The following is an 18,598-nucleotide window of genomic DNA, read 5'->3' as shown; positions in this document are numbered from 1 at the left end:
ACCTTGGCCTGCAGTCTTCCTCCCAGGGTGGACCTGGCGTGGTAGATTATAATAAGCACGTCCCCTTGCACAGTTATGCCCAAGGGAATGACTGCTTTGCCGTCCTCGATTTTGAAATCCCTAAAGGGCAGAACGATGAGGAAAGGTTCACTTAAGTCACACACACAGCTTTCCAGAGAGCAGTGGTCCTGGAAAGCTGAGGCACCCCGGCAAGAACTCCCGGCTCCCCTAAAGCACCAACGCCTAGATCCACACGTTCTTAGTTTGCTGGTCTTCCTGCCAAATTATTCTGGGAGGGAGTGCTGCTCTGGAACTGACTTCTCAGAAGCGACTCCTCAGCACACTGGTCACGGGAACCTCCCACACCTGGTGCCTGTCCGCCGGGACGAGCTCACAGACCTGTTCCTGCTCACCACTTCCACCTCCGGCGTGGCCTCGGCACCTTTCCGCAGCTCTGGCAGGGTTCCCCTTACAAATCTCCCAGAGGAGGGAGACTGAATGAATCTGACGGCCATCGGGCCAACAAGACCCTGAGCTCTGAGCTTACCTCATCTTGTCATACTCCTGAGATGTGGTGGTCACCCGCTCGTCCCCCACGTAGACCTCGCAGAAGGGCCTGCAGCCATTCCTCTGCTTGCTGAACAGTGGCACGGGCGTCATGACCACGGCTTTCACCAGGATCGGCTTGCTGTGGGGCGTGATGGGCTCCTCTGCCACCATGTCACACATGTACTCGATGTACCTGCAGGGGCCAGAGGCACGCCCCATCACTCACCTGCCATGTTCCCGAAGCTCCGGTCAGCTCACCACACCTGGTCCCAACAGACGCGGGTAGTCAGCGCGACAGACAGTCGGCTCACCGCACCTGGTCCCGACAGACGCGAGTACTCAGCACGACAGACAGTCGGCTCACCGCACCTGGCTCCCGACAATGGGAGTACCTACCAAGTGTGACAAACAGCTCACTGCACCTGGCTCCCCACAGACGCGAGTACTCAGCGCGACAGACAGTCGGCTCACCGCACCTGGCTCCCCACAGACGCTAGTCAGCGCGACAGTCGGCTCACCGCACCTGGCTCCCCACAGACGCGAGTACTCAGCGCGACAGACAGTCGGCTCACCGCACCTGGCTCCCGACAATGGGAGTACCTACCAAGTGTGACAAACAGCTCACCGCACCTGGTTCCCGACAGACCCGAGTACTCAGTGGGACAGTCGGCTCACCGCACCTGGTTCCCAACAGACCCGAGTACTCAGAGCCACAGACAGTCGGCTCACCGCACCTGGCTCGCGACAGACGTGAGTACTCAGTGGGACAGCTGGCTCACCGCACCTGGCTCCTGACAGATGTGAGCACTAGTGGGACAGCTGGCTCACCGCACCTGGTCCTGACCGACGCGAGTACTCAGTGGGACAGCCGGCTCACCGCACCTGGCTCGCGACAGACGCGAGCACTCAGTGGGACAGCTGGCTCACCACACCTGGTCCTGACCGACGCGAGCACTCAGTGGGACAGCCGTCTCACTGCACCTGGCTCGCGACAGACGCGAGCACTCAGTGGGACAGCTGGCTCACCACACCTGGCTCCTGACAACGGGAGTACCAAGTGCGACAAACAGTCAGCTCACTGCACCTGGTCCTGACAGACGCGAGCACTCAGTGTGGCTAACTCTTCTTGGGCAGTTTGCTCTAGTTTCATCTAAAAAATCTGATGTAATTTTCATTCGGTTTAAAATATTTTAAAATTTCCCTTGACGCTTTTTTGACTCATGGGTAATATAGAAGTGGATTAATTTTGAAAAATTTAGAAAAACATCCAGCTATCTTTGTTATTAATTTCTTTTTTTAAAGCAATCTCCACAGCCCACATAGGGCTCACACTCCTGACCCCGAGCAAGAGCTGCACGCTCCCGACTGAGCTAGCCAGGCGCCCGTCTGTTACCAACTTCTGGTGTGACTCTATCATGAACACTTTCTGTGACTGCTATTCTTCCGTGGCTGCAGTTTAATGGCCCAGAATACGATCTTTCTTACTGAATGGTCCGTGAGCACTCGAAAGGAACGTGTCTATTTGGGCTGTTGGGCGAAAGGGTCTAGGGAGGTCGTCCAGACGGTTGCTCGCAGTGTTCTGTCTCGACCTGACCATCTGAACACTCGGTCCCTCCGCTGCCAAGGCAGGAAATGTTGATGCCTGCGCTACAACCGTGATTGCCCATTTCTCCTTTCAATTCTGTGTTCTGCTCTACAAACCTGCTATCGGCTCTCACGTGTATTACTCCTCCAGCTCTCCTGGGTGGTTTTCCCAGCACCTGCGGGCTGCACACACCAGGCATCTGTCCCTGCCCTCGTGTGAGGCTTCTGAGCGTGTCACATACTGCACTGTGCTAGCAGACGTGCTCGGGGAGCTCTCCCCCACGGACAGGAGGCCCACAGGCGCCTCACTAACAGCACGAAGCCAGGAGGCCCACACCCCATCCACACCCGTGAGTCCCACCAGCCACCTGAGTGAGCACAGAAGTGGACCGGACAGGGAGCAGCAGACTTTCTCGGCGAGGTTCACACCACAACACAGCCTGGCCGTCCGACCTGCAGAGGCGGAGAGGCACGTGCGAGCTCTCTGAGCCGCTAAGTCTGTGGTGATTCGTCACGCAGCACATGTGCCACCACCCCCTCCATGGCTGATGCCGGCTTCCTGTGTCCTGATGGCAGAAGCGGGGCTCCTCCAGACAGGGCATCGCTGGGTCTTGCTGTTTTCTTCAGTCTGACGGTCCTTGTAATGGGCACTTTTAGAGCTTGACTGCTGCTGTGGTCGGGTCCTACTGCTCCGTCTTGCTAACTGCTTTCTGTTCATTTCTTCTTCTTTGGTCTCTTCCTAGAGTAAGTGAGCACTTTTCATGACTCTGTTGATGTCCTCTGCTGACTGACTTACTCCCGTACTTAGAACCTTTCCTGGCTGCCCTGGGGATCGCGACAACAGCTCTGACGTGGTCTGCACCTCTGCCCTCTGGTTCAAGCTCTCTGTGCGTGGGGTCTCCAGCAGACGAAGGTCCGTGCGCTGAGTGGGTTTTCTGCACGTTTGTTTAGTGTTTCACCCTGTTTCGTGTCCTCTGAGCTCTGGGGGTTTGACGTCTCAGTAATTTGAGGAATTCCTTGGCAACTGTGTCTCCATGTTGCCCCCCATGGTTCTGCTTCTGGAGACGGCCGGAGACGGCCTGGAGGGCCTGGCTGCTCAGCCCCCTTCCCAAGATCCCTTTTTGCGCTTTAGTCTGAGTAACACCGCCTGCCCTGCCCTCCAGAGGCTGAGACCCTTCCCTCAGCTGCTGGAGAGCCTGTGGAGGGCAGCCTCCACTAACGCTGCCTTTCTCATGTCCGGCATTTGCGTTCGAGACTCGCAGTTCCTATCTTTGCTGAAGTGACCGTGTGCTCCTGTGCTCCTGCGTCTTGCCCACCCTCTTCATTAGTGCCGTCAACACATTAATCAGTTAAATTTCCTCTCAGATACCTTGAGGTCTTGTCCTGAAGCTGCTCAGACTCCTGTCTGTCCCATGGGAGGACGAACTCTGTGTCCCTCCAGTGACCAGCCAAGATTCGGGAGGGCACAGACTCTCCCGACTTGTGTGGCCTCGCCCATTTCTGCACGCAGGCCCTAAGTCTTCCCACCTCCCAGCACCATCGGCTACGATCCGGCCAAGGGTGATGCCGCGTACAACATCTCCAAAGCGGGACACACGGTACCTTTTGTGGGACGGCCAGATGCCCGGCGGGCAGCGCTTCATACTGAACATGTACACGGCGGCCTCCGCGGTGCTGAAGAGCCGGCAGAAGCACAGGAAGGAGCAGACGGCTACAGCGGACGCGGCTCTCCCGTCCTAGGACAAACGGCACAGGCCAGGCTCACACAGCCGCAGCTGGAGGAAGGTGGCTTCCTAGTCACACACCTCCCTAGAGAACAGCCACAGGGCCTTCCCCTGATTAGAACATACTTGGAAGCTTATGAAAACACAGCTGATGGGGGTAGAATTCAGAGTCCAGAAAGAATAGAGGGTCCTTAACAAACCCTCACTGTGCAGGTGGGAGACTGGAAATAAGGCCTGTCTTCAGCCACAGTAAGGAGGGGCAGAGACGGGGGTCCCATGAGGCAGAGTGACCTCAGTGCCAGGCTGTTGAGGCTCACGTAGGTGCTGCCTTGCGGGGAGAGGAGAGAATGACATGTGGGGACCCCTCGTGTTCTGTCAACAGGAGCAGGGGGACCACCTGTGCAGGCAGTTTTCCCCAAGAAGCAGTGGGGACCCACAGAAGGCATGGGTCTCATGACGCACAGGCAGCCGCTGCTCCCTCCAGGATCTGCTACCTCGAGTGAAAGAGGCCACACCAGGGCAGCCAGGCCCAGGGTCAACGGCTGTAAACACCAGGGCAGAACCTGCTCCTCACAGGACCTGCCACGAGTCCAAGTGCTAGTCCAGTGTGTCCCCAACAGACCCCAGCTCTAAAGAGGCCAGCAGGCTGCTGACATTTCGGCAGTGCCCCTGATGCTGAACGAGGAGGCCTCTCCCAGAGCGGTCACTGCAGGTTTCCCACACCTTGCCAGGGGCCTCGCCCAGTATCAGACAAGGCCTGTGATCGTGTGGAGACCCCAACTGCCCCGCCAGCCTCCCTCCTCGGTGCCCTGGATCTCACTTCTGCTCTCCGTCCCCTCAGCAGATTGTGAGCTCCCCCAGTGCATGGGTTATTTCTCCTGGTTTACATTTTCTTCTCAGGTACCCCACCACCACGGTGAATGAAGGGCAGGGATGGGGCAGCCTCACACTCACCACGCAGTGCACCACACAGACGTTCTTGTGGTCTTGCCGGAGCCACGAATGCATGTTCCTGCAAACGCTGTACAGGCTGCGAAGGCTTGGGGCCCGCCGGGCCGCCCAGCCGCACTCGGAGACCTGCGGGCAGAGGGCTGGCTCGGCCTGGGTTCCCTGCATCAGCCGGGGGTGCAGACACGGGGGTGGGGGGAGGGCACCACGGGCACTGGCCCTGGACAGACGCCACCAAGCCCCTGCTCCTGAGCTTTGTGCTCCAGGATGTGTACCCGGCTATGCAGACTTGGCAAAAAAGACTGGAGAGTCTGCCCTTTCCCGTGTTTGGGTCAGTCTCAATACCGTCCAAATGTCTGTGTCCTATGTGGTCATTTACTAAGAAAACCCGTGGCCTCCCACGGCCTTACTAGTGAGGAGCAACAAGGCACCCTAGATTTTAGCAATCTTTAGGGGACATAATGAAGCCCATCTGACTGTCTCCTCACTGGTCACATCATGGAGTCTTTCCTGAGAAAACCCCTGTTCCCGCTGTCTGCTGCATGGGGACCTGCGTTGCCACACCCAAGCCCCTCCCCACCAGGACCCTGGGCTCCGCCTGCTGCCACTACTGCTGCTGGGGAATGCCACACGTGGACCTGAGGGCCAACTGGAAGAAAACTGCATGCGGTGAGAGGCAAACGCCCAGGCCACCCACCCGGTTATGAAACTTGGAGGACCGGTATGTTCTCGGGGACAGGTTGTAGACCGCATAGTGTCCCGGGTGCTTGGAGTCCAGAAACAACCGCACGTCTTCTATGTTATTCTTGATAGCCGACTCCACGCCTTCTGCTGGGAATGACATCACTGAAAGAGAGAGCAGCTCACGTCAGCTACCACAGCGTGGCGGCACTTGGCCTCCACATGGCACACAGGCTGCTCTTCCGTAGCCTCACCAGCCACAGGCAGGACAGCCAGGCACTCGGGCCCCTGCTCCTCACCTCCCCAAAGCTCTGACCGATCAGTAAAACAGCTGCCAGGAACAGACAGAACACAGACCCCGCCACCCCCACCGACTCTCTGGGACCCCCAGACAGCGCCTCCTGGGGCAGCAAGTCCAGCCAGAGGGCTTGAAGCACGGCGGGGCCTCACGCATCGGCACTCTGGTGTTGGTGTTTGGAGACCCAAGTTTTACATGTGCTTTGCATCATTCCCCTCACGGTCTGAGTGCCAGAAAGTTCCAGACCAGGGGCAGAAGGTGGGTCAACGCTGGTACCGTCCACGGCAGGGCCTGGAGACACACTGGACAAAGGGACAGGTGCCCCAGGCCACATCTTGGGCAAGTGAGCGGCTGCCCAAGGGGCACCTCTCCTTCACCAGCAGATACATCCTCATGCCCTGCATCCCATGAGCCATTCTCCGACAGGAAAGAATCAGAAGCATGTTCTCATGGTTAACGGAGGCAAACGTACCAGCAATCCTGGATGTGACGTAAGAGATGTCCAAATCTCCCTTTGCGTAACTGGAATTAAAAAGAAGAGCCCTGGTTATTACCGGAAATTTCTACAGTTAAGTCACCAGAGCTTAAAAGGGGCGAGTCCGGCAGAGGCTCAGGCTGCGGCTCACGTCACGCATGCACGTTGAGAGGAGAGGTGGACGAGAAGCTATCATCTGCAAGGGACAGAGAGGCACAGCCCCGATACGAACTGACTGCTAGTCTACTCTGAAGGCGTATGGCAGCGGTAGCTGGGAACAAAAACGGAAGACGGCACCTAGTGTCTGGCAAAAACAGAGTTTCAAGAGACAGAGAAGGCATCAGAATCAGACACGGCAGGGGTGCTGGAACCAGAGGGCCAGGAACTCAAGCAGCTACGATTAACATGCTAAGGGCTCAGACTGATAAAGCAGACAGCAGACAAGAACAGACGGACAGTGCACACAGAGATAAAGGTTCCAAGAAAGGATCAAAAAGAAATGCTGGAGATAAAAACACTGTGGCAGAAATAAAGAATGCCTCTGATTAGACTGAACACAGCTGAGGAAAGAATCTCTGAGCTGGGAGATCTATCAACAGAATCCTTGAAAAATGAAAAGCAAAGAGAACGAAGACTGACAAAATCCAGGACAGAGTCTCCGAGGATGCGGGACAGCCACAAAGGTGTACCGTACACATAACGGGAACATGAGATGCTGAGGAGGGAGAGAAGGAACAGGAGAAATACGTGAGCCGATAATACCTGAGAATTTCCCCCAAACTAACGTCAGACACCAAATCCCGGATCCAGGACGCTCAGAGAACACCGGGCAGAAGCAATCTCTTCAGAAACCACACCAGCAAGAAGAGAGTAAAATACGTAGCGTGGAGAGAAAAAACACACCCAGGAAAAGCCTAGAATTCTGCACCCTGTGAAATTATCCTCCAAAAGTGAGGAGAAATAAAGACTTTGTCAGGCAAACATTGAGGGAATTTGTTGCCAGTAGACCTGCCTCGCAAGACATGCTAAAACAAGTTCTCCAGAGAGAAGGAAAACGCTTTGGTCAGAAACTCGGCTCTACATAAAGAACAGAAGAAGGTCAAAGAGGAAGTGAGGGTAAAAAAAGACCTTTTATTCTTCTTATTCTTAGCTGACTCAGTAACAGTTTGCTCCAAATCATAATGGCAGCTAGGCGCCAACAAGCTTGCTGACGCACACATTCTGCGCTGACGACACACGTCCTGTGTGCGCTTCTGTGGCGGCGCCGCGAATGCCCGCAACGGGTCCCCGTGGCGCTCCCGAGGGTTAGGGCTAGCGGTGCGGGGCTATTTGAAAGGAGATGTGGATTAGCTGGAAATGTGTACTGCACACTCCGGAGCAGCCAGTAAAAAAAGTTAAAAAAAAAAAGTAGAAATGTTACAAGTAGGAAAGGAGAGACAAGGGGCTCCCGTGAAAGGCTCAATTACAAGCACAGAAGGCCGGGCAGAGCGTGGGAGGTGGGGACCGACACGCTGGGCATCCATCCAGCGATGCGCGTCCGCGGTCTGCACACACCCGTGACAAGACAGAGACCGCAAGCACAGATCAACAAGACTCAACTCTCCAGCGTCTACGAAGTACTCCCGAACTTGGGCATCTACCCTGTTAGCTGCCTCCATGCCTGCTTCTTGTCTCCACGACCTACTGCATGTAATAGACACCGTCCCTCTGTGAGTTTTATGGTTCAAACACACTCCCAATCAGGGTTGTCCCTTTCTGGAAACTTGAAAGAAGTGTGTTTTGATGGATAGAGGGGGATAGAGGGCTTTTAAAATCACGTTTACGAACCATTTGTTCCCATGGCTGGTGCAGTTTTATTACATTTAAGAAATCTACCTCGCTCTGGTATCACAAAAACGCCCCTATTTTAATCTTCTTTAGAAAATTGCTGTGGATAAGGCGCCTGGGTGGCTCAATTGTTAAGCGTCTGCCTTCGGCTCAGATCATGATCTCAGGGTCCTGGGATTGAGCCCCGCACTGGGCTCCTTGCTCAGTGGGGAGCCTGCTTCTCCCTCTGCCTGCTGCTCCCCCTGCTTGTGCATTCTCTCTCTGACAAATAAATAAATAAAAATCTTTTTAAAAAATTGCTGCTGACAATGAGACCTTTTAATCAGATCAATGGCTCTTGTCCGTTACGAGATGAAGACCCAACTTCTTCTCCCCCGTGCAGATGCCGCTGGCCACAGCCCCGTCCATTAACCAGACCGCCAGGTTCTCTGGCTTTATACGAGCCCCACATAACCCACCACCTCACCTACGAGCACAGCGCTCATGTCTGAGGAAAAGTGACACACGATGGGTTCACCCCGTTCTTAGTTTTTAACACACTGCTGGCAATTCTGGGTAACTTATATACAAACTTTAAGATCCAAATCGATAGAAACATCAAAATTTTTATTTCTATTACAATGAATTTACAGACTGACTGATACCATCTCCCAAAATTAACTTTCCCAAACATACACATGGTGTATTTCTCCACTCACTTAGGTCTAATTTCACGGCTTTTGTCAGACTCCGCTAAGCAGAGGAGTGTGGGGCGCCCTCGGCACAATGCAGCCTGACTGCGCAGCAGTGTCCATCCCGCTGGCTCTGGGTGCAGCAGGACCCAGAGGCAACCCGAGCGGCTGGTGCAGACTTGCTGCCCCACATGCCTGCTGCCCCTCCCGCCTACCCTCTGACAGCAGCCAGCAGGCATCCGAGAGGGCAGGAAAGGAGCCCTGGGACCCCAGAGATGCCTCTCTGGGGGAGGCTAAAGTCAGCCCTGTGCAGATCAACTGCCCCTGAGATGGCCATAAAGTGGATAAAATGCAACAGCACCCAAGTGACCGATCAGGCAACTTGACAAGTTGATTCCAGAATTCATTCCAAGAAACTGATGTGTGAGAACAGCCAATGTTCTTGGGCAGAGTGGAAGAGGGCCCAGAGAAAGGACTGGAACGCTGCCTGGCTTGGCCATCAGTGGAGGGGGAGACTGGGGCAAGAAAACCACCAAAGTAAGGTCCAAATGGATTAAAGACCCAAAGGTACAACAATAAAACCATCAAAAAATATATTTACAATACATTTAAATAACTGTTTTAAGACATACTTAAACTGTGCTCCAACCTGGGCTATAAAAGACCCTGAGCACGGAGGCCAACAGACCCAAGGGAGGCACGGGCTCACTGTGCTCTAGCTTACAACTCCTGCAGCACGGGGGCACCTGGGGGCTCGGTCGGATAAGAATTTGACGCTTGCTTTCAGCTCAGGTCATGATCTCAGGGTTGCGGCCTTGAGCCCCACACTGGGCTCCACGCTCAGCAGGAAGTCTGCTGGAGGTTCTCTGTCTCCCTCTGCCCCTCCCCACCTCCCACTCTCCCGCATGCATGTGCTCTCCAATAAAACAAAAAGAATCCACTGGAGGACAAAACAAGAATTAACACACAGAACACATAACATATAATATTGGTAAAACAAAAACTCAGAAAAAGAGCCGAGGGTTAGAACAGGCTCCAGGATGTGTGCGAAAGGTGTGTGCACACTTACACAAGGAAGCCACGAGACCACACGTCCAGGCTCAGGCCCAGGCCCCCGAGGCCCTGGCTTCCAGGACACAGGCTCACACACACAGGCTGCCCGGGCTGGGCCTCCTCCAAGGACAGGCCTCCCAAGACTCCTGGGTCCACATACCCTACCTACTGTGAGGGCTCTGCCTCCACCAGAGGGCTGTTCAGAGGCCCTGGAGAGTCTGTTAACACTGACCAAGGTATCCCCCACCAAGGCCTTCACTAGGTCCTCCTGTGGCACACAGAGCCTTGGGGTGGCCCCAGACCCTCAGAGGACCTGGAGCTCACCACATTGGACTGCATCTGGAGGACTCCTTCTACAAGCACGGCCAGCCGGCCCGGCAAGGGGCAGAGGTGTGCCTGGCCCTCCACACCACAGCTGCTAGGCACTCTTGGTTACAAGTGTGAACGTCACGGCTGCGACAAGGGCTGGGACCATGCCTTCTGCCGTTCCCTGTCCAACGCTCTGCTTTTGTCCGTGGGTTGGTTAAACAAAGGGCCAGCGAGGGTTCTGGGTAGACTCACTGTGAACCCGAGTCTGTTGGTCCCTGAGACATTTCCCCTCCAGCCTGGATGCTTCTGAGTCTCAGACACTCTCTCTGAATCACATCTGAAGCATGAACTCTGGACAAAAGACAGTTACACAGGCCCAACCGTGTATCCACAGAGAAGCCTGCTAACCAGGCTGGTCCTCGGCTATGGTACAGCAATTTCGGGAGCATCCTCACTGTTCCCAGAACTGTAAGAGTGGCCCCCTGTGCCCGGACTACTTGTACCAAGATGTGGTTTATGCTCAGACCTGCTTTCCCTCGATCTGGAGCCTGGTGCGTGCCTGGCAGAGGGTGCCCGTGACCAGCCGACACAAACCCTGGGTGCTGGGTCCCTGGGGGGCTTCCCTGGATGACAACATGTCACATACACTGTAGTGGCTTGGGCTGGGAATCACACGCGTCCCACGTGACTCCGCAGAGTGGGGAGGACTTGGGAAGCCGTGCCAGGTTTCCCCAGACTCACACCACACGCCTATTCCCAGGGCTCTGTGGCAAATCACCGCCATGAGGACAACTGTGCCAAGCCTTGTGTGTCCCCTAGCAAACCTCCAACCCCAGGGGTGGTCTTGGCATCCCGACACATATCCTTTTCCTCTTGTTCTAGAACCCTTCGGTCCTGACGACACCAGGTGACGTTCTGGTCTATCCTCGTCTAGGCTTTGATCTCGACGTCACACCAGGACAATGCTGAGCGTCGTCCCGCCCCAAGGCGCGTCCGATGGTGTCCGCAGGCCACCACGCCCAAGTCACTGATGGAATTCTGCTAGTGCTGCTAGCCTGATGTGCGCTGTTAGGGTTACTTCTTCACGTTAATATTCCACTTGGGGTGTAAGACAGTCGCACAAATCCAGAGTCAGTCATGAAATCAGCTAAATCCAGGAGCACACTGCCATTGTCTCTACCCTTCACAAGAGACAACTTCACATTCCTTTGTTTATCGAAACCGCAGTCAAGAGCGTGAACAGACGCGCCACCATCCAGCCCTCCCCTCCAGCCCCGTGGGGGTTCCAGCATCTCAGCCACACAGGAGGCCACGGGCACCCATCCTCCACACCCACCCCTGGCCTCAGGGCTGGCAGCTGAGGCCCCGGACAACATCCATGTGGCGGCGGCCCATCGTCTGCTCTCCCTGAGTCTCACTGAGAAGCCGTGAAATGCTGGGCCCACCTGAGAGACCCAATCGGTGTGCGTGTTCTCGAGAGCAGGGTTGAGTAGCTTCCTGCACGTCCCAGAATCCCCTGCTCATCAACCCCAGGGCTGCAACTCCAGAGCCCTCCAGTCCCAGGACGCCGCCCTGAGACCCCCAGGACGTCACCTGCTGAGAGGAGGGGCAGGACAGCCCCGCAGCTGGCACACAGTGCAGGGGATGGTGGCCCGTGGGGCGAACCACGTGGAGCGGCCCACAACATAGCACCACCATGCGAGGTCAGCCATCATCAGAAACACCGGTGGAAAAGCACATGCAGAAGGCAGCTAAGTCTGAGAGTCACTGGCAGCCCCACCTGTCCTGTCCAGGCCCCCAGCCTGACTTTTCTGTCTCCATAACCAGCACACGAGCCATAGCCGGACCGACGACTCCCGACTCCAGGGACGGGACTCTGCAGAGCCCACACCAGAAGCGCGTAGACTCTTCCTTTGACAAGGTGTGGCCTGGGATGTCGTGGAGGGTCGAACAGATGCCCTATCTGGTGAAACCTCCAGCGGAAACCAAGTTTCTTCTCATTCCACAAAGTCACGTCAGATAAGAGGACGCGGTGTTACGCAGTCCAACACAGCACAACGCTCACACACACACTTCACACTAGTGTGCACATGCTCTCACCACGTGTGCACGGCTACCCGTGCTGTCAACAGTGAGCACACAATACAATGACCATAGCTCAAAACAAAAGAACAAGGAAAACGAGGCCAAGCAGTCTCCACGCTATCAGAGACCTGTGGTGACCACAGAAGAACAAACCTCCTGACCCCTGGACGGAGACTCACGGCCCAGCGCCCATGGACCATCCCCCAAAACTGTCAGAACAGCGAGAGAGCGCCTCCTGTGGGTGCTGACATCCCTGAGCTGACCCAGGGGGGCCGTGGTGGAGACCTGTGCCCACGAGGGCTCGGTGGCCTGGTGCTCCCATGGACCTCCCTAGTCAGAGCCGAGGGGCCCCCATGGAACCCAGCAAATGCAGCTCACACATTGTGGCCCCAGGGGCCACAGGGCAGCGTCCAGCATGATAGAACAGCCTCTGGCTGTGCACACACGTGCTCCCCTGGGCAACCTGCTCATAAAGTGACTTTATTCACCCACACACTCAAACCCATCCAGCCCAAGTAATCCAGTGTTTTAACTAAGCGGGGCTGCACTTGTGAGGCGTCCCTGGGACCCCCACTGCCCTACTCACGCCACACCATGGACGAGAAACCACACAAACGTGACGACTGTTGTCACAGCGCGAGAGAGACGCTGAGGCTGGGGGGGGGGGGGGGCTCACGGTCTCTATGGAAAAGGCCCCCTGGGAGGAGAGAGGGACGCAGGCCCATGGCGTCTGCGCTCCCATGTGGCCCAGCGCCAGCCATGGCAGGGGCAGAAATGAGCAGCCACCCCGTCACACAGCACAGAACCCACCCCCAGGTCTGTGGGCCGATCACACACTTACCAACAGCCTCGAGTGCGGGTCCTGCCAGGTCTGGAGGCAGGACAGAGCCCAGAGATTGGGAAATGCCCACTACAAAGAACCCACGTGCTGTCACTCACTTGGCAACGGACTGGATGACCTTGGAGGAGGTGTCCTTGATGTTTGTGAAGAGGCGCTCAGTGCCCCCCCGCAGGATGTCCAGGAGCCCGCCGTAGGGCTGGTCGTACTCAGCAAGCACCAGGCCTAGAAGCAGAGACGACTGTGAGACGGGCATGGCCTGGGGCCTGCTGCTGTGTCAGCTTCCACAGGGACAAGAGCCGAGATGCAGAACCAGCAAGGAGCCCCACTTCCTGTCAACCCCAACTGTTGGCACACCACATCCAGGTGCAGGGATGAAACCAGCAACCATCGCGTGAGCCTGGCAGGCAGCACCGCCCTGTATGGTGGCCACAAAGGGCCTGGCCAGCTGTTCCTTCGAGGGTAGAACCTGGGCACCGCAAAGAAATGCTGGACCCTCTGGGCACACCCGTTCCCATCTCCACAACGTCCCACCAACCTACTGGTAGCATGTGCTAGATGCCAGCCTTGAGGCCGCCATCACACTAAATCATGCTGAGGGGACCAGCGAAGGGGAGGCAGCCTCCGGCCCTGAGGCGAGGGCACACGGGTAGACACGGAAGCCACAGACACTTGGAGAAGGGAAGGGTAGGGAAGGACGTGCGGGGAGAACAGAGAGGGCCACGCAGCTGGGAGGCCTGGTCAGCTCCAAGCCAGGCACAGAAAGGCCACATGGCTGGACCTCAGGCGCGCCTGGGGCAGAAATCGATCATTCACGGGGCAGGGCTGCCAGGACGGAGCTGGACACAGCTGCTCAGATGGGAACAGAGCAGCAACAGACGCACGGCCCCCAGGGTGCGGTCGTCAGAAGGGGCTCTGGTGGGAGAAGTCGGCGTGAACGGAGAACAGCACGAGCCACAGGCTGTTTCTGTGCCGCGGGGGTCGTCTGCCAGGACCCCCCCGCAGCCCGTGACCGACGTAGCAGCACTAGCTGCCAGATCGCCAAGTCACGGCTGGGACAAGGGTGACGGCCACCCTCAGACTGTTGGGGACAGCCCCTGAGATGTGGCCAACATGGCCCCACATTTACATTTATGTTGGCCCTTCCCTAGGCAGTAACCAGCCCAGACCTGGCCAGGCACCACCACTCGCATGTGCGGTGAGCAGGTATGTGGCATGATCTTATCTCGGAGCCTTGAGAACCTCCCCCCACGGCAGGTGAGGCAGCCCCACACACGGGACATTCAGGGAGGTGTCCAGGGACCACGGTGCATGGACACGGAGTGTCCAGGGCATGAGAGAGCTGAGGGAGCCAAGGAGCTGGATTCCACACCCCAAACACCGAGAGCTGGGGGATGAGCACTGGGGCATGTGGCAGGGAAGCACGTCCTGGCACAGTCACACAGAGCCCAGACCGAGGGCTCTCTGGAGACACTGCACCATCATGCCAGTGCTGGGCACGCAACCCATCCTCATACACACTGGCCGAGGGGAGCATGGATTGCTCACCAACCATGACCGGAGTTGTGAGGAAAACCACTGGCCCCACCTCTACAACTGCCGGAACTGTGTCTGTGCTTCCCACTTGGGGCCCCCACAGCTCCCATCATGGCTGCTCTATTCCCCACATACCCTCCTTTTAATGTACTCGCCCCCTGGTCACGGTCTGCCCTTCGACGCATGCCCTCATCCACCTGGGCCATGGGCCACGCCAACAAGTGACTGACAGAAGGACCAAAGGCGTCCGCAGGGCTGGAGACTGAGCCAGCCACACAGGTGAGTGGTGATGCCTGTGTGGCCACCCCCAGCTGTCCCTCCATGCTGTGGAGGACCAGTGGTATCCTGACGGTACAGGGAGAGGACAGCTGAGGCTCATCTTCTTCCCCAGCTCCCTGTGGCCCTCAGCGTGCCAGTCCCACTGAGTTCTGGCAGCCCGAGGCCATCCAAACCTGTGGGTGGTCCTGGGGACCCCAAACGTGGGGCCTGTCTCTTGCTGTGAGGCCAAAAGCCCTGTGAGAGCAGGACGTGGGTGTCCTGTGCACCGCAGGGACACGGTAACCCCAGGGGACAAAGGGGGGGGGGCACAAGACAGGAGGTACTCACCTCCGCTGTAGCCACCACTGCTGGAGCCCCCAGGAGGGGGTGGCCCTCGGGATGGGACAGCGTTCCCATAGCCTCCATTCTGCTCCAGGAGCTGCAGTGATTCAAAATGCAGACAGTCAACCCCCAGAGATGCAGAAGACCGTGTACAGACAGTATCGTGCGGTGAGCCCGAGACACGTCGGCCACCAAGTCAACCTGCCCGCCTCAACCTCACTTTCTCTAAAGGCAAGGGAAGAGCCCCCCGGCTCAAAACAGCCCACCAAAACCGAAGACGGACCACACGGACAAGCGGTCTGCACACATGCGCTTCGGCACACGGGGGCACGGCCGTGAGTCTGCCCCACTCTGCAAGTGCTCACCGCACCCACCACATGCCAGGCTCTGCACTGACAGAGGACGGAGCGGGGGCGGGGGGGCTCACGGGAACAGCAGACCCTCAGGGCCACACACCTGCGTCCCCCAGTCAGCTGGTGCTCTCTGGCAGCCACAGAAGCAGGGCGGGGGGGCTGTGTCTTCCACGAGCTGAGCCCAAGGCCAGTGCCGGCCGGGGCCTCGACCCCGAAACCCACTAAGAGCTGCTTGGAGCCCTTGGGCAATGTACACAGCCCAACTGTGTGACGTCAGGACAAGGCTGGAAGCCCCACCGGGCGCCGGCCTCAGCTCTCTTCAGCTCCCACGCTTACGCCAAGGTTACTCGGCAGCGCGCTTTGGCGTTCTTGGTGGGGTTTTACAAGATATTACCATCGAGGTAAAGTTTTACTACGGCAAGCTCAGGAAATAAGGTGCAGACGCCATCACTTCTCCTGAATGTGATGAAACCTCGTCCTTCTCTGTGCCCTGGTAGGCAGTCAATGCTGATCTCCTACAAATCCCTACAAACAACGCCCATGCCACTAAGTGTTAGGTAGCACATGTCCATTAGACGGGCCAGACCTTTTCTTCCCAGATTCTCTACTTCTTTTACCAACTTCTAGAAGAAACAGAACATCCCCCGCCGGGACTCTACGCTTCCCACAACTCCCCGTAAACCCTAACAAAGGGTGCTCGGTATCCCTGCGGCTGTGTCGTGAAGGATGTGTTTCCATGCCCTCCTATCCCATGACACAGCGCAACTCTTCACATGGCCCTACTCTGGGGGTTCGGAATGCTGCACTGAGGCAGGCTGCCTTCTCACGGGGAAGACTGCCTCACTGCACGCTTAGCCCCGCACGGCCCAGAGAAGAACCCTACAGAAGGGGTTTCACGTTTGCACAAGCAGGTCCCAGGTCCCAGGAGCACTGACGTAGGAACACGTGCAGCAGCCCACCCACCAGGGAGCTGCGTCTGTCCGGCAGCATCCCTGCCCGGCCCGTGGTGAGCTCCCGGTGGTGCGGGCCGGCACACCCAGATCAGACATCTCCCAACGCCACCAGCCCACCCTCTGCCAACTCTCGGGGGAGCACACATATCCTAGGGGCCCCGTGGGGGTTCTCTCTGAAGTGGACCCACTGTCCTACCCCGACACCCCATGGCTCTCTCTCCCTCACCCCAGTGTGACGACCTCCCTTACATGGCAGGTCCTTATTGCCACCTCCTGCCTGGCCCCCAGGCCTGGGAACAGGCCCGTGTGACACGTGCCGAGCATCATCCACCAGAGCCCCACACCCAGTGTGCTGCCCACGCCCCTGTGACCCCACAGGACGGCCAGCCTCTCGTCAGGTGGGAAGCTCCCTCGGGGAACTCGGATCACCCCGGGCTGTAGTAGCTCCACGGCACTCGTGAGCCCTGTCAGGAGCCGGGTCTCCTGCCCCGGAGCAGGCAGGGCTGCTCATAGCCCGTCCTGACCACACCATCCCGCGCAACACCTGGCAAGGCTGCTACCTCAGTGATGGGAGACTTGGGGTTCACATTCCTGGCGGCTGCGATCTCCTGCAGCTGGTTGACCAGTTCTGTGATGGACAGCCGCTCCTCGGGGTTGACCTTCAGCGTGGCACCTGGGGCAGAGGCAGGTGAGCTCAGGCCAGGTCTGGGGACAGTAGTGCCCACTCTCCCCGAGGTCACAGACCCTGGAGGCCCCTCGGTTTACTAGCACCACTGACTTTATAAGTGAGTGAGTGAAATAAAGACACTGACAGTAAGCCCAAAAGTGGCACAAAGTTATCAGAACGGCTATTCAAAGCACTGAGGATTCACAAGGGGGCTGGGCGCTGGGAAAAGCCCCCATCAGGGGGCGGCCACATAGCCATGAGGGACAAGGGACAGATGAGCCCGAGATGTGACAGAAGGCCTGTCCTTTGCAGTCCCTGCACGTGGGACTTACGGATGAGGTCGTGGAACACGGAATACCGGGTATCATTAGGGGGGATCGAAAACTTCCCGTTGACTATTCGAAGTTTTGCTCCGTCTTCAAAAGGATGCTGCCGGAAGCACAGCAGATACAAGATGCAGCCCAGGGCCTGTGGGGAGGGCAGCGGTGAGGGGTGCGGAGGGGTGAGGGGTGGAGATGCGGCGGGGGCAGAGGGGGCGGGGCGGAAGTGAGGCGGAGGTGAGGGAGTGTGGCCTGTCCTGGGGTCTGGATCCACAACCCAGGGCAGTCAAGACCAAGTCAGCCTGCGTAAGCTGGAGCCACACCTGGTCTGAGCTACAGGCGGCCGCAGAGTCGGGGACGGCGCTCCCCGCATACCCAGCCCGCTTTCCACCCTCCTCAGGTGCGAACTACTGAGGTCTGAATCGTGAACGAACAACGATCTCTTATTTTCTCATCAAAGGGGAAAGTTCTACACGCCAGCATCAGGGGCCTGGCAGGGCAGCTGCGGAAAGGACACGAGGCACAAGCAGACGCAAATCTGTGGGTCCACTGCTGCTTCTCCCTGGGGCATCCGACGACAGGGATGCAGCGGACCAATGGGGCAGCGGCACCGCATTGCCCACACACATCTCTCTCTCACACAGAATGACCAGTGCGCTCCGATGCCCAGGTGAGGCCAAGCCCTCAGCACCCAACGTCCGTTTCCCCATCCAACTCCGTGTGTGCACGTGCACGTCCTCCGGCCCAGACGTGCTGAGGAAACCTATTTGGGGTCGACCAATGTTTGGAAAGAAGACACCACGGGCTACCGCTATCATGAGAAAAGGCTCTGGCACGCACATCCTACATCCTACAGACTTTAAACTGCTATCAGCACCACCTTTACTCAGGATGGAGATTCTCACGTCCACAGTGGGGTCTGCTGAAGGCTGGCCTCAGGGGCCTGAACTCTGAGCCCTCAAGGGTGGCCAGGGCCTGGTCTCTCAGAGAGACCAGGTAGGGGGCAGGATACCTCGGCCTAGGCAGGGGCAGCCCTAGGCCACTTAGCGCGGCACACCCTAAGTTCTGCACCCTGATGCTGGACCCTAGGAGGGACATGGCCGGGCATAACGCCCACACCATGCAGG

General features: G+C 57.5%; 1 protein-coding gene across 1 annotated transcript in view; it reads right to left on the bottom strand.

Annotated features, from left to right (window-relative positions):
• LOC103676866 (cyclin-G-associated kinase) overlaps positions 1–18,598 on the bottom strand; it is a 35,711-nt gene that overhangs the window by 15,593 nt on the left and 1,520 nt on the right. The window contains exons 2-11 of the mRNA XM_040625384.1: positions 17,484–17,619; positions 17,045–17,157; positions 15,185–15,275; positions 13,144–13,267; positions 6,257–6,306; positions 5,503–5,651; positions 4,812–4,934; positions 3,736–3,869; positions 548–742; positions 3–120 (exon numbers count right to left, since the gene is read on the bottom strand). Coding sequence (XP_040481318.1) covers positions 3–120; positions 548–742; positions 3,736–3,869; positions 4,812–4,934; positions 5,503–5,651; positions 6,257–6,306; positions 13,144–13,267; positions 15,185–15,275; positions 17,045–17,157; positions 17,484–17,619 — 1,233 coding nt within the window. The remainder of the gene's footprint in view (positions 1–2; positions 121–547; positions 743–3,735; positions 3,870–4,811; positions 4,935–5,502; positions 5,652–6,256; positions 6,307–13,143; positions 13,268–15,184; positions 15,276–17,044; positions 17,158–17,483; positions 17,620–18,598) is intronic.

This window comes from Ursus maritimus, unplaced genomic scaffold (genome assembly GCF_017311325.1).
Source record: "Ursus maritimus isolate PB19 unplaced genomic scaffold, ASM1731132v1 scaffold_8, whole genome shotgun sequence".
Lineage (NCBI taxonomy): Eukaryota > Metazoa > Chordata > Mammalia > Carnivora > Ursidae > Ursus > Ursus maritimus.
Note: the sequence above shows the minus strand (reverse complement) of the source record. Positions and strands in the feature narration are given on the sequence as shown.